This window comes from Mizuhopecten yessoensis, unplaced genomic scaffold (assembly GCF_002113885.1).
Source record: "Mizuhopecten yessoensis strain PY_sf001 unplaced genomic scaffold, ASM211388v2 scaffold11069, whole genome shotgun sequence".
Taxonomy (NCBI): Eukaryota; Metazoa; Mollusca; class Bivalvia; order Pectinida; family Pectinidae; genus Mizuhopecten; species Mizuhopecten yessoensis.
This window is the reverse complement of record NW_018408864.1, coordinates 1,154,759-1,170,483: the sequence shown is the minus strand read 5'-3', so window position 1 is coordinate 1,170,483 and position 15,725 is coordinate 1,154,759. Positions and strand designations below refer to the sequence as shown.

Sequence of the window (15,725 nt, the reverse complement as noted above, 5' to 3'; positions counted from 1 at the left end):
TAATACCACAAGTCCATCAGTCATCAGACGTTATTTGTGGATACATCTCGGTGTTCTATCATTGTAATACCACAAGTCCATCAGTCATCAGACGTTATTTGTGGATACATCTCGGTGTTCTATCATTGTAATACCACAAGTCCATCAGTCATCAGACGTTATTTGTGTATCCATCTTGGGTGGACTTCATTTACCACGTTATTTGTGGCTACATCTCAGGTGGACTACATTTACCACTGATGGATACTTATTTGTGGATACATCTCGGGTCTACTACATTTACCACTGATGGATACTTATTAGTGGATACATCTCGGGTCGACTACATTAACCACTGATGGATACTTATTTGTGGATACATCTCGGGTCGACTACATTTACCACTGATGGATACTTATTAGTGGATACATCTCGGGTCGACTACATGTAACACTAATGGATACTTATTTGTGGATACATCTCGGGTCGACTACATTTACCACTGATGGATACTTATTTGTGGATACATCTCGGGTCGACTACATGTAACACTGATGGATACTTATTGTGGATACATTAGTTGCTCCTATGGGAGCTCTAGAATCTGATAGTACATGTTTATTACCCCCATCGGTCTGTGTGTTTATATACACGGGATGGTTGTTTATATACACCGGATGGTTGTTTATATACACCGGATGGTTGTTTTGTATAATTACAGTTTATTTGTTATGTACACTATCTTTGGTTTCTTGTTTTGGATTGAAAACAATCATTTCTTTTCCTGAGTTTTTATGCCTGGTGAGGGGTATGACCCTGTTGTTGTTATTGTCACGCCTGATGATAGTTGACACTGTTATAAGAGTGGTCTTCCTTCTGTGGCTGACAAGAGATGCATTCCTTTCTTTCTCAAATGAATCTTTTGGAAACTTGGCAAACATGACGAGTGCCATAGTGCATCTGCCATATATTTTTAGTTTTTTTGACAGTTTTGTCGGAAATCACATCCCATTTCTGATGCCTGATATCTATTTATAAATCTGTCAAAAGTACTACTTATTTTTCTGACGGATGCTTAACAAACCTGATATACATGACCATTTCCTTGGAAAGATTGATTTACGATTTATTTTGGATATAACTATATTTATGAGAGTTATGCTCCTTTTCTGATTACAAGTTATATCTTTTGTCCAAATTACCTTCTCATCATCTTTTTAATATGAAATTTGATAGAAATGATGAAGGCCTTATTAAGGTAGTTATGCAGTATCAATTTTTGTTTTATTTTGTTGAGAATTATGCCCCATTTCTGATTTTTTCGAGCTGTAGCAAGGGTACTGTATACCAGTCTAACTTTCACTCTATGCTGGTGAAATCTCTATTTTCCCAGTGTTAATGGTATCCTTCGCCCTATGCTGGTGAAATCTATATTTTCCCAGTGTTAATGGTATCCATCGCCCTATGCTGGTGAAATCTGTATTTTCCCAGGGTTAATGGTACCCTTCGCCCTATGCTGGTGAAATCTGTATTTTCCCAGTGTTAATGGTATCCTTCGCCCTATGCTGGTGAAATCTGTATTTTCCCAGTGTTTATGGTATCCTTCACCCTATGCTGGTGAAATCTGTATTTTCCCAGTGTTAATGGTATCCTTCGCCCTATGCTGGTTTTAATTTTCTATATTTTCCCAGTGTTAATGGTATCCTTCGCCCTATGCTGGTTTTAATTTTCTATATTTTCCCAGTGTTAATGGTATCCTTCTCCCTATGCTGGTGAAATCTGTATTTTGCCAGTGTTAATGGTATCCTTCGCCCAATGCTGGTGAGATCTGTATTTTCCCAGTGTTTATGGTATCCTTCTCCCTATGCTGGTGAGATCTGTATTTTCCCAGTGTTAATGGTATCCTTCTCCCTATGCTGGTGAGATCTGTATTTTCCCAGCGTTTATGGTATCCTTCACCCTATGCTGGTGAAATCTGTATTTTCCCAGTGTTAATGGTATCCTTCCCGTTTGATTGCCATGTTTATTATGATGTTATTAATGTTGGCTCTGATGATAAATTGGTGAAAGTTCAACTGCGACAAAAAATTCCCAGCCTACAGTTTTATGGTAGTGGCATACAGTTTGTTTTGTTTTGTTTCAAGAGATGGTAACTTATTTTCTCAAAACATGTTCTGACATTGACATCACATCATTTACTGGAAGATTTATGTTTTGTATCTTGAAGTCATAATGCGTTGGAGAGTGCAATAAGAAAGGTTAATTGTATACATTGCAGACATGCATGTGTCTGGTACACGAACATGACATGTCTTGACTCAGGTCTTTGGTGATAACAAACTTAAACAGTCAGATGTTATGTACAAGAGAGAGATATGTCCCTTTCTCCCTATGGTAAAATAGGCTTTATTTAACTCTAATATGCTCGGATAAATAAAACTCTATATCGAGGGATTGTGTACATGTGTTGGCCTGAAACAACGCATTATTTTCCTACCCTCTAGTAAACTTGTATTAATCAGACACATTCCATCTGGATCAATTTCATCAGAATTTTGCTTACATCATTTTCTGCTTTGTTGTGAATATGAGAGGATTTTTGCCCCAATTGTCTAGAGAAGGAATCAGTTGTATGATTTTATAGACAAACTCACATTCATATGGATTTAAATGTGTACTTTGAGATTTTGACCTTACAGCTGTATTAGGTTTTATATCCTTTGCAGACTTTAATGGTTACATGGAGATTTACAAACCAAAGAATCTCTGTTTTCCTGGATTCTCGGAAAGTTTTAAAATTGTCATAGGAAGCCAAGTGTGTAGACCTTATAGATTGTTTGAAGATATTGCTTGGCTAGGTCATTGAAAATATCATGCAGATGGGACCTCTTAGATTGATTTCCAAGTCAGTGAAAATATCATGTGAAACTGTTATCTAACTCTGATCAATGATTAGGGTTTGTAGACTGTATGATCACTAAGGCATTGCATGCTATGGATAGCTTTCATGTGTTGACCCATTAGAGTCTATAAGTTGGAGACGTGGCCACAATGATACCCCTTTGTATTTATTATCTCCGACCTAAGACATCAAACAGGTCTCATCTACCTTTTTAAAGTTTCATTTCTGGTGATGACTTTATTAATCTGACCCAAGTGAATTAAAGGTTTTGCCAGTCAGGATTTATAATAGCATGTTACAAATCGAAAATACAGGCAATAGAAATGCATGTAGTGGATGTGGGGATGGTTTAATGTGTCTTAAATATTTCTACAAAGTACCTGTCAACATTAGTATAGAGGCTCACATTGAACAATGTTTTATGTGTCCTATAAGAACTACAAAACAACATGTATTTCCTATTTTAACAGTGCTTTCAGGTTCTTTAATGTGAATGTTTTCTGTAATATAATGTTACAAGTAAAAACTGGAAGAGCCCGGTTGTAACAAACCATGGTCAATCGGACTATGTGTTGTTACTTACAATTGGTGTTTTTGTGTTTCTAGGTTGTCACAAACTGAATTTGTGTTTCTAGGTTGTCACAAACTGAACAAAACAGCCACTCAGATTGATCAACCCCTTAATTACCACCTTCAAATTCTTCTAGATTTTACCAATTGTATAATATTAGAGAATGCAAAATTGTTCATCAAAGTAGTGGAACTTACTGTTGCATACACAACGTGGACAAGTTATACACATCAATGTTGTAACATGTTCAAGTTGATATTTGTTTACAGTCTACAATCCAGCTAAGGGTCACAGCACCACTTTAATAGCTCTTTGAGTATACATGGGTCATTATGCTGTATAATTTTCAATATTGTATTGAAGAATAACACTTGAACTTCAAGACAAAATCCTGGTTTTGCACGTAATTGTACTAAATATTCACACATACAATTGTAAAATGTTCTATTTTTTAAAATTCAACAACATTTGTTGTATTGATATTGATTAAGACTCTGATACAACACGTGTTGTATTGATTTCGACTATGACAACACATTGTATTGTTACAGACGTTGACAACATTTTGCTCTGATTTAGACATTGACACAATTGTTATTTTAAGTGTGCCTGTATTTTCAAGTGTGAAACACATAAAAAGATAAATGACTAAATACAATTCACTTCTGTGTTGTATTGATATTTGATTAAAGTTTGGTTTAATCGTTTGGGATTTAATATTTTTTATATTTGTTTATGTGTACAGTGATAGCTCTACAGATTATAACAGATGTGATAGTTAAACTATCTTGAGAATGAATCTGCTGTTCGTTTGTTTACTAATATTCAGCATACAGTACTAGTGTTGTCATTTTTTTATTACTTTTTCCAGTTTTGTTGATGTATTAAAACTTATAAAGGACGAATCTTTTTTGAGGCAATTCACAATTACTCATAAATCATTCTGTTTGTTGCCAAAATATGTTTGTTAAGAGGAAAGGCGTGAGTTTAGTCGACATTTTTGCATGGTGCTGTTTATTACATGACTGTGTAAATAAGAATGATTTCTGTAGATAATTGATGAGGTGTTTTCACTATAATATTGTTTTGTTTTCATGCTGCATTTTAAGGAGCTGACAAGGGGCTGCATGTTGTCATAATTAGAACGGCATGATAGCCCGCTGTAATAACGTTATATCACAGAAGTTATGGAATATTTGTATGAAAGGTTTAGTTATGATACAGGATAAAACTGTTACATGCTAACAGCATGTGTATTGAATCATGTTGGCTTACACTGAATGGTGTAAAGTACAAAAAGTTATATAAAGGTTATCTGTTACACACTGAATGGTGTAAAGTACAAAAAGTAATATAAAGGTTATCTGGTACACACTGAATGGTGTAGAGTACAAAAAGTTATATAAAGGTTATCTGGTACACACTGAATGGTGTAAAATACAAGAAGTTATCAAGTATAAAAAGGTTATCTGGTACATAAAGGTTATCTGGTACATAAAGGTTATCTGGTACACACTGAATGGTGTAAAGTACAAAAAGTTATCAAGTATAAAAAGGTTATCTGGTACATAAAGGTTATCTGGTACATAAAGGTTATCTGGTACACACTTAATGGTGTAAAGTACAAAAAGTTATCAAGTATAAAAAGGTTATCTGGTACATAAAGGTTATCTGGTACATAAAGGTTATCTGGTACACACTTAATGGTGTAAAGTACAAAAAGTTATCAAGTATAAAAAGGTTATCTGGTACATAAAGGTTATCTGGTACATAAAGGTTATCTGGTACACACTTAATGGTGTAAAGTACAAAAAGGTTATCTGGTACTTAATGGTAACAAGTACAAAATGTTATTAGATACAAGACACGAATACATTTGTATGACATGAGTTTGGTTTTTTGTGGCTACAATATATTTGCAGATATGATATATAGATATTATAGAGAAACCCTTTGACATTGTTTTGAACATAGCCATATATTGAATTTGTTGGGTTCTTTAAATACCAATGCTTATTTTTGTACTTATTTTTTATGAATTATGTCTTTCATGATTTGTAATGAGCCTCTCCGGTTGTTAATGTACTTAATGTGTGTAGGATGACGTCACAGGCCTGATGTATAGGTCAGACCTTGGTGAAAGGTTGACCAAGTGGTCAAGTCTGGACAGTTGGACCAGCGTACTAGTAACATGTGTCACATAAGCACTCATGTATATTTTGTCATTTGACCCCCTGTTCGAAAAAATAAAGGTCAGACTTAATTCCCAGGATAGCATTTTACTCTCGAATAGTTTTCTTTTATCATCTTTCTCATTATTATTTAAATCAAACAAGTTTTGATACTGGTTTAGTGAATACTGTTTCGATTTGGATAAAAGTAATTCTGGGATAAAAGTAATTCTGTAAATCAAGGATTGTGTTTTTAATGTGTAAATATCACAACTGAAAGATATTTGATATTATCAGTGATTGGTTGATTTTTACATTAAAGGATAGATCAAAATCATCATGAGAAATGAAAAGGAAAAAGGTTATTTTGAGGAATTTTGAGTCTAACCTTATTTCTTTTTTCTTCAGAATTTGGGGTCAGATGTATCGGCCCACTCAATAAACCTATTGTAACATCAACATCTCTCCTTGCTTTTGTTGTGGAAGAAACATAATTACACACCCTTAGACTGACCTAGTATGTTTAACCATATAGAGCATTTCCAGAAAGTTGTCGGGTCAAATTTTCACAATCATTCTCGATGTCATAAGCTTAATTAGGGCCCCGTATCGGAAATCAGGTGCCCTTATAGTAATCACTCTGTCTGTCTGTCCATCCACAAATTTCGTTCCTGGCTGATAACTTTGGTATAAATTGACTGATGTACATGAAACTTGGTTAAGATGTTCAGTTCACAAAAATACACATTGAGGTTAAAAGTCAAGGTCATAAGGTTCAAAGGTCAAAGTCAAATTTTACATCTTTTCACTGATGAACATTTTGTTTTGATAATATGAAGCAAAGTTGATCAGAATTAAACAATGAGTTAAATGACCAAAGGTCAAGGTCATCGGGTCAGGGGTCAAGGTCAAATTTTGTAGCTTTTCACTGGTGAACATTTCGCTATGACATTATGAAGGAAAGTTGTTCGTAATTTAACAAAGAGACACACTGAGGTAAAAAAGTCGAGGTCGAAGGTCAAGGTAATTCGATTAAAAGGTCCAGGTCAAATTTTGCATCTTTTCACTGATTAACATTTTGTTATGACATGATGAAGCAATGTTGCTCAGAATAAGACAAGGAGTCAATTGACCAAAGGTCAAGGTCACTGGGTTAAAGGTTAAGGTTAAATTTTGTACATTTTCCCTGATGAACATTTTGTTATGACATTATGAAGCAATGTTGTTCAGAATTTAACACAGAGTCAACTGACCTTAGGTCCAGGTTACGGGGTCCAAAGGGTCAAGGTCAAGTTTTGTATTTTTCACTGATGAACATTTTGTTATGATATTAAGAAGCAAAGTTTGTCGGAATTAAAGAATAAGTCAACTGACCAAAGATCAGGGTCACTGGGTTTATGGTCAAGGTCTTTTGGGTCCAAAGGTCAAAGACAATGTGGATCTCTGACTTTGACCCTGGCTCTTGATGGAGGAGGTAAATAAGGTGAAATAAAACAATCCAAAGCTTACAAATGAGTATTGCACCGGTATTTACATTTCTGTAAGCCCAGCAAATATGGAGGTGGAAGGAAACAAGACTCACATCATAGTACATGTAAAATGTATATTTTGCTTCCTTGTGATTCTTTTTGAAGTCCAAATGTCAAACGTCAAGCTCAGCTACATGTATATGGGCAGATTGCTTCTTGATGATTATGGGGTACATATTGCCATAAGACGGGGCCTATTGTAAACTTCGTACACACAACACGATAGTTGTAACATTATTTAATCCATCAATCACAATATGAAAAAAATGAGAAAACCGAAATAAATGGATGGCTGAAAACGTGCGTGTATGCAAACGTAGTATTGCACACCCACTGGTGATCAATACCCAACTGTCGGTCTACGCATGTCCACATTACTACCCGGTCTTCCGTCTCACCACTTTTGTTTTTAATTATCCGTCGGCTAACATTCTCACCCGATCATTTGTGTCCAAATTCCTCCACGAGAAACAGTCTCACCTCATTACTACCAGTGCAGTAACGTGTCCCTAGCCAGCACCTGGTATATTCACCTTGACAAACGAAACCTCGTAACAACCGTAAAATGTACGGTTAAGCGCGGGTGACGTGTAGGTACACATCATGTTGCGTCCCACCCAGAACACGCGGTACCCTTCCAGGTACAGCCCACGCAGTATCAGGAGCTTATGGACCCAGTATTCCTTTACACGACTCTCGGTGCGCGCGTGAAACTCCACTAGAAGCTGTTTGACGCCATCAAGTTGTGACGTCTTTAACATGTCGGGGAGGACGTTCCACTCCCAGCTCTCTATATCCATCTTTAGAATGTCAGGGGTACGCTGTAAAAGAGAGAATTAGTGTTAATGTGGAAGTACTCGTTATGTATAAAAGGAACGCACTTGTCTATATTCTTCGTTGATTATATAAGATGCAGCTGTTTGTTTTATATTTCCCGTAATCTATAGACGGACCCCCAATTAGCTGTTTTTGTCTTTTTTGTTTTGATTTGTTTTTTGAGCAGTTATGAAATAAGGCAAAAAATATTCCATTATCTCCGGACAAACTTCGGTATCAAAAATATAAAAGCGCCGTGATTGTGTATGTAGAACACGGAACCTGACACTTAGTCCTATTCCAACAGATACTCAGTAGGTGATACTCCACGGAAAAAGGGACACTCTGACTAACAGACGAAGTCCAAACCTATAGTATCCTAAAGGATCGGGAGACTTCAAAAGAAAATAAGCTGGACCGAATCATCACTAGGACCCTTCTCTAATGTAGCATAACATGGTCCGGTCTCCGGTCAAGATGGCGGGAATGAACGGAATCCTACTGACCACTACAATCTTTTTGTTAATTCGATCTTTACCACCATGTTCAGAGGAGCCCGGTTCTCCTGGACGGCTACCAAACAACTGCTCCGATAAGAGCTCCATCTTGATACCGTCAGAATTTCGAACTTATGCTATCAGCAAGCTGAACCCAAACTTGACCACTGGTCAATCTCCCCAACATGGCGGCCGACGACAAAACTCGGTTAAAATGTACAAGACTCCACGTTCTACTGTTGCTATTTCCATACCCTCCCCCATTACTATTGTAAAGCGCTTCATTCACGGCTATTGCCAAGCCACTCCACTTTTAATGTCCCTCAAATTGATTTGCTACCGTAAAACACCTCTACTGGTTCATGTTGTTTTCCATTTGTCAAACCTTCATCCTTCTACCGATGTATTTACCAAACTCATCCTCGGCTATTGTCAAGTCACCCCACTTTTAATGTCGCTAATATTGATTTGCTACCGTGAAACACCTCTCCAGTTGCTTTTACTGTTTGTCAAACCTTGATCTTTCTACCGTTGCTATTGCGTATTCCCATTGCTATTGTCAAGCCCATTGCTGTAAGGACACTTACACTGTTATGGAACAGCTCTTTCCGGATGGATTTGAATGTCCTCATTTTCCAGCCTGCCATGTCTTTACTGATACCGTTATAATCTGAAAGGCCAGTGGCGTGGAAGTACACCGACGGATTGTGTACGTGGTCCACTTCGTGCATGCTGCAATTGAAGCAAGACTACAGAAATAATCCTTGAACAATTAGGAGAGACAAGGCATAACAACCATATAGGCAAATCGAATAGTATTGCGAAACTCTCCATATTCTCCATTCTCCATTTTCTGGTACTTTGTTTAACTTGCATATTATAATGTATCTTCGTATGTCTTTCAGAGTCAGGTACCTACCTTGGATCAAACGAGTGTACCTCACATCCAAACACTGACGCCATTTCATCATCGAACGAAAAATCAAACTGTATCCTGTAAAAGAAAATCGACAATGTGTCAATTATTGAGACTTTTTGAGACTGTTAGGAGAGGCGAAATCAATGTAAATACATGATAAGGAAAACAGCGACTTACATTGCACTTTTGTACTGTACATGTAGCGAGACTAAATACAGCATGAACAGGTGACCAGGCACGTGGCACTTTTATTCGCGTTTAGTCTCAGAATCAATTGATCGACATGCTTGGTTGAGCCATGTGTCGTTTGTGTAAAACAGGGCAGTCGATATAGATCTGGTTGTTTGTCAGTTTTGACCTTAGATGCAAGGAACGAGATATCCTAGAAGATTCTTCGAGTCCGACCTTTGTTAGACATATTCCGTCTTTGCGTATTCTTCTCTTGTGAGCAGGTATTGATTGTTACATCATTGGTTTGTGTGAGAAAATTACGTCGTTTTCTCAACAATTGATGACGTTATTCTCACAAACCAATGACGTAGCAATCAATACCTGCTCACAGGAGCAGATAACTATGTAATACGAAAAGACTGAATAGTACAATAAGAAAGATCTTTTCTTTTCTGACTTCAAAGTCCCCTCTGTCGTTAAAAGGAACAAGCAAAGAAGGAAAGTATGACTAATTCAGAATTATTAACATTAACAATATGCCTATGTGTTTCGATATAACCTGGAATCATCCTCCCGAGAATGGTTTTATCGAGTAAAGAGTACTGTGAACACGTTAACCTGAACCAGTCTGTCTGCCATTTAATGTCCAGAGTGTACATTTTCGCAAAGTTTTAAGAAGACTTCTCCAGTAATTCCTGAACAATAGCGATATCAGACAGTTCGATTTTGCACAATTCAGATCAAATTTGGTATGTGTATATATAGAGCATATCACAGTCGTTTCATAAAGTATACGATCTCTTCAGTGACACGTTCGTTGATATCATTCATCTTTGAGTAAGTGTACTCTATGTTTTTGGGGAAGTTTTCGGTTCTTGTGGATTGGCTTTCAATGACCAGAAGAATATTGACGACTTCATATGTTCTATGTAAGAAAGACATTTTCTCTTATCCGTTTCAATGAGTCGTGTAAACATTAAATGCACCTTGTGGTAACTTTAGATCAAAACTTCATACATCTGTACACGAGATTGTTCCTTCAAAGAGAGGTTGACGTTTGACCTAATATAACATATTACTTAGTGTGTTAAAAGGAGAACCTGAATTTGAAATTTGACGAAGATCTGTCTAGTATCCCTCATGGGAACTAGTGATAACGAACGGGAACTATCGAATGGTGAACGTAACACACACATGTGATGCACCCCCAAAACTCTGTAATAGATACAGCACGCCAAAAACGGAACCACATTGCATCATACAGCTGCTTCGTCCTTCGAGGACTCGTCGCTGGTACTTACCCAAAAGAGTAAACAAGACATTCGTTCCGTATATATTTAAATTCTTCACCACACACGTCCCATCCGCCGTCCATAGTGTGTCCCATTCGCACAGACCGTTTACAGGGTCGCTGGATCGTACTTAAGTACCTGTGAAGTCAACAAGTATATTACCTAAATAATTGTTCATCGGCTGAGAAAAGTAACATTTTGTCTAAAATTTACAAATAACATTCCAAAATTCTTACTCAGTTAAAGAAGAGAGGTGCCCCGTCGATGACGACTGAACTTCATTTCAGATGAACGTTTGACATAGACTTGTGTATGTACAATTTGATATTTGATGCAGTATGTCAAAAATGAATCAACTGCGACATACAGGCGTTTCGTCATTTTAGATATGACGAATATCATAGCAGTGATCGGAATTTCAAATCGGACCTCGTTTAGTAACGATTAGGTGCTGTCTCTCTTTTTAGGAGGATATTTGTAAATCCCTTTGACCAAACTCCTACATACTGAAACATACCATCAATAATCCTCATTTGCTATTTTAGAAATGAATATTATTATTATGTTATGCATTTATGATTGGTTCAATAGTAATTTTATTTATGCAATTCCATGATTTAAAAATATTGCAATCGTGATGAAGAATAGCTAGGTATTCCAGGATCTAATATCTAGTTTCATAGATAGTCTGACAGTCTATGTTGTCTAATTAATTTGCATTATCTCCCCTTAACAGTACGTACGTGTGGTAGTACATTTCCAGGTCCTCGAATGACATACTACAAAGCTTGTCCCTGACTGGTGGTGGTCCGTCACCAATCTCCATCGTCTTCTTCAGGCTCCCGGTCAAACTTACATTATGTCTCGTGGGGATAACAGAAGAGCACAGGGAAAAAGCAGATTCCTTCTGTGAACGGAAAGCAATATAACACAAATAATTAACAACGTCACTGTTGTACCTAGCATAGCCCGAGTTTCCTCTGGCCCTGACACCAGACTTAGACATTTTGAAATAAAGACGGCTGGTGTACCAGCCATCTATATGTCAAAATGTCTTAAGTCTGGGCCGTTTTCGTTTAAACGGTCAAACCGGTCGGACCACTGTTGTTTGTTTATTAAATAAGGTCGGACCTAGTAATCTGATGCTGCTTTCAGGCGAGCCTTGATAAAGCCTTGCAAGGCCTGCATACACATTTGCAGGTTCGCCAAGACTATACTCAAAATTCTTACATCTATAAACGGTCAAACCGGTTGTTCCGCATAAACCAACAGGCCCCACTGGTGTTAGTGCCAGAGGAAACTCTGGCTATACGTGTTCTCACATGAATGCAGGACTCGCTGTCTCCGCACTGTCAAACACTACTATAACCCTTATGTATAGATGAACGTAACACACACACACACACACACACACACACACATGCAACTGCATCTCAAAAAAATTGGTAATGGATACATTATATCAAAAATGGAAATAATATAACGAGGTACATGTAAGAACTATTTTTAATATTCGTGACGATTCCTGGGGTTAATATAAGTTTGACACGCAAGAGTACCGGTAATGAGGATTTGACATGGATGTCATCTGATACCCCACAAAATGTTTTCAATAAAAATGTTAAAATCGTTGAGTTTCAGTGTGTACAGCCGACCAATGCCGTCCTACGTACCGGATAGGACCAATGCCGTCGTACGTACCGGATAGGACCAATGCCGTCGTACGTACCGGATAGGACTTCGCGTCCCACCACGTCCGATTGAAGGATGTTGGTCTTAGTTCGACTAGGACGATTCCGGAGTAACGATGTTGAAATAAAAGAAAAAAAGATCCTACAGCCGTCGCTATTAAAATCCACATTCTCGCGTTTCTGGAGCGGTATCGTCTAAGGTAATGGATGAAGGATTTAGATGCCATGACTGAGGATACAAGATGCATTTAGATTTATATATCACATAAATAAACAACAAGAAAACATGTGTTATGAAATTTGATTACATTTGCTGATTTTATTTAAATTAGTTGGATAATGATCATATGGAGGTCCGTTATTTGTGATGATGACTCGTGAATACACCCATTTAAAGGAACAGATACATATTCTATTATGACTTAACTTTAACTGTGACGTCATAGTTGTTCGGCCTTATCTTACTCCTGACAATGTCCTACGTTCCTTCATGGTTAATAATACAAACATCATAATTTCATATTACTATTATATTTTTTTAACAATTAAGATCTTAAAAAAGCTGAACGCGACTTCGTCTCAGTCGTTTTCGCGTTTCGGTGATTTTTTCCTCAACAAAAGTCACAATTTAAAACAGAACGTATTTTGTTGACGTTGTGATATGGGGCATAAGATATTGTCAAGATCGTCATCTAAAATAATTGCGGTATAGACTCGTGTATGAACGGCTGATATACAATAAAATTTTCTATGTGACGTTTCGATGACTAGTACAATATGCACACTGTCATCTTCATCAGACAAATGACCAATGAAGCGTATGCACACAAAGATTTTATGGACAACTCGAACACATGTAACACCTTTGTGTGCATACGCTTCATTGGTCATTTGTCTGATGAAGGTGACAGTGTACATATCGTACTAGTCATCGAAACGTCACATAGAAAATTGTATTGGTTGTGGAAAAAGAACTTCTCATAATTACCCTTGATATAATTTCACGATATCACCCTAGTTATACTTTAACGATATCACCCTAGCTATAATTTCACTACATCGCACTAGTTATACCTTTACGATATCACCCTAGCTGTAATTTCACTACATCGCCCTAGTTATACTTTTATTTCATTACCCTGGCTATAATTTCACAACATCGCCCTAGTTATTCATTTACTACATCACTCTAGCTATAATTTCACAACATCACCCTAGCTATAATTTCACTACATTGCTCTAGTTATAATTTCACTACGTTACCTAGTTACACTTTTACTACATTACCCTAGCAATAATTGTACTGCATCCCTAGGTAGTGGAAATTAAAAATTGTACAAATAGTGAGGCTCGACCCCATGGGGCTGAGGGGCGGGGCCAAAAGGGGACAATTTGGCTATATTGCTATAAACAACTTCTTCTGTAGAACTGTGCAATGAATATCAACCATATTTTACTGGAAGCATCCCTAGGTAGTGGGGATTGAAAATTGTACAAATGGTGGGGCTGACCCTCAAGTCTGCTTAGGGGCGGGGCCAAAAAGGGTTATTTTGCTATATTACTCTAAGCGCATTCTTCCCTACAACTAAAAGATGGACATCAACCATATTTGACTGGAAGCATCCCTAGGTAGTGGGGATTGAAAATTGTACAAATGGTGTGGCTGACCCTCAAGTGGACTGAGAGGCGGGGCCAAAAGGGATCAATTTGACTATATTGCTCTAAGCGCCTTCTTCTCTACAACTAAAAGATGGACATCAACCTTATTTGACTGGAAGCATCCCTAGGTAATGGGGATTCAAAATTGCACAAATGGTGGGGCTCACCCCCATGTCGGCTGAGGGGCGGGGCCAAAAATGGGTTATTTTGCTATATTGCTCTAAGCGCCTTCTTCTCTACAACTAAAAGATAGACATCAACCATATTTGACTGGAAGCAACCCTAGATAATGGGGATTCAAAATTGTACAAATGGTGGGACTGAGGGGGCTGAGAGGCGGGCCAAAAAGGATCGATTTGGCTATATTGCTTTAAGCGACTTCTCCTCTGGAACTAAGAGATGGATATCAACCATATTTTACTTGAAGCATTTTGATTTAATCCTGGGATTTAATTTTGCTATTTAACCATTGTCATATTTTTTGGCTATATCACTCAAGTTCTACTTTAGATATATCACTCTGTTCTATTTTGCTGTCACCCTTGTTTTATTAGATTTGTTCCTATATTTCCCAGTTCTATGTTCACATAAGGCAAAATTTATAATACATTAATATTTTCATTGTTTTTAAAAAATACAAAAACTAATTCATGCAACATATTCCGAACTGCATAATCTTAAAATGAACCGTGAAAAAAATGTTAACATTTGATCACGTTGCTACTTACTTACCTTCATTCAGTTTTGAACTAACCCAACACTCGACAAAATAGGTCCACTTTCTACGTGTACACAGACGTTTGTTACATTTGCCCAATTAAACATCCAGGGTCCTACTGTAAGGATGTGATTAACAGAACTTTAACTTTAACAGAAAAGACTACACAATAAACCTCCTCGTATTTCTGTTATAGTTTCTTAATGACGATATTTACGGATAGCAAATGAAGTCACTTGGTGAGTTTTTATAATAAACGAATACTAAACACAAACAAAATGTAACTCAGGGAAGAAATTTGTTTAGACTATAACCTTCGTGAAATCAATAACATTTTACGCATCGATAGCTTTTCATTAAGCCTTGTTCGTGTTTCATGTAAATTATGTTTGTCTTTTATCTTACATCTTATCTTATCTTTTTATCAAACTACGTCCAACAATACACCGGCGGTAAATAGAGACGCGTGTAGCTTAGTGGCTCGAAGTATTGTTAAATTAAATGTAAAGATAATTGTTTGTCCAAATTGTCTTTATTGAAACATTATAATGATGTGTCTTCATAGTGATATGGTATGCTTTCATGATCAAAGAATACTGTTTCGTGATGTTCGAATTGTCATGATATTTACGATAATAGGGGTATAATGCATGATAAGCAAAAATTCACCAGATTCCTACCGTAGCAATATGTGCATGACATTAGACCTGAAATTTGCGGAAAGACTTTAAAAAATCTTGCGAAATTTCCCGCTTTAGCACGTAAATTAGGCGCTGCGGAATAAAATTTAAAAAACTTTTAAAGTATACG

At 37.0% G+C, this 15,725-nt stretch overlaps 1 protein-coding gene across 1 annotated transcript; it reads right to left on the bottom strand.

Moving 5' to 3' along the window:
- Positions 1-7,275: 7,275 nt before the first annotated feature.
- On the bottom strand, positions 7,276-15,109 carry LOC110465336 (methyltransferase-like protein 24). Its single transcript, XM_021521085.1, has 7 exons — positions 14,930-15,109; positions 12,577-12,767; positions 11,591-11,754; positions 10,857-10,985; positions 9,385-9,459; positions 9,053-9,197; positions 7,276-7,973 (listed from the first exon to the last, which is right to left on the bottom strand). The coding sequence occupies exons 2-7, from the start codon at positions 12,763-12,765 to the stop codon at positions 7,662-7,664; spliced, it is 1,014 nt and encodes a 337-aa protein (XP_021376760.1). The 5' UTR covers positions 12,766-12,767; positions 14,930-15,109; the 3' UTR covers positions 7,276-7,661.
- Between the last annotated feature and the right edge of the window lie 616 nt (positions 15,110-15,725).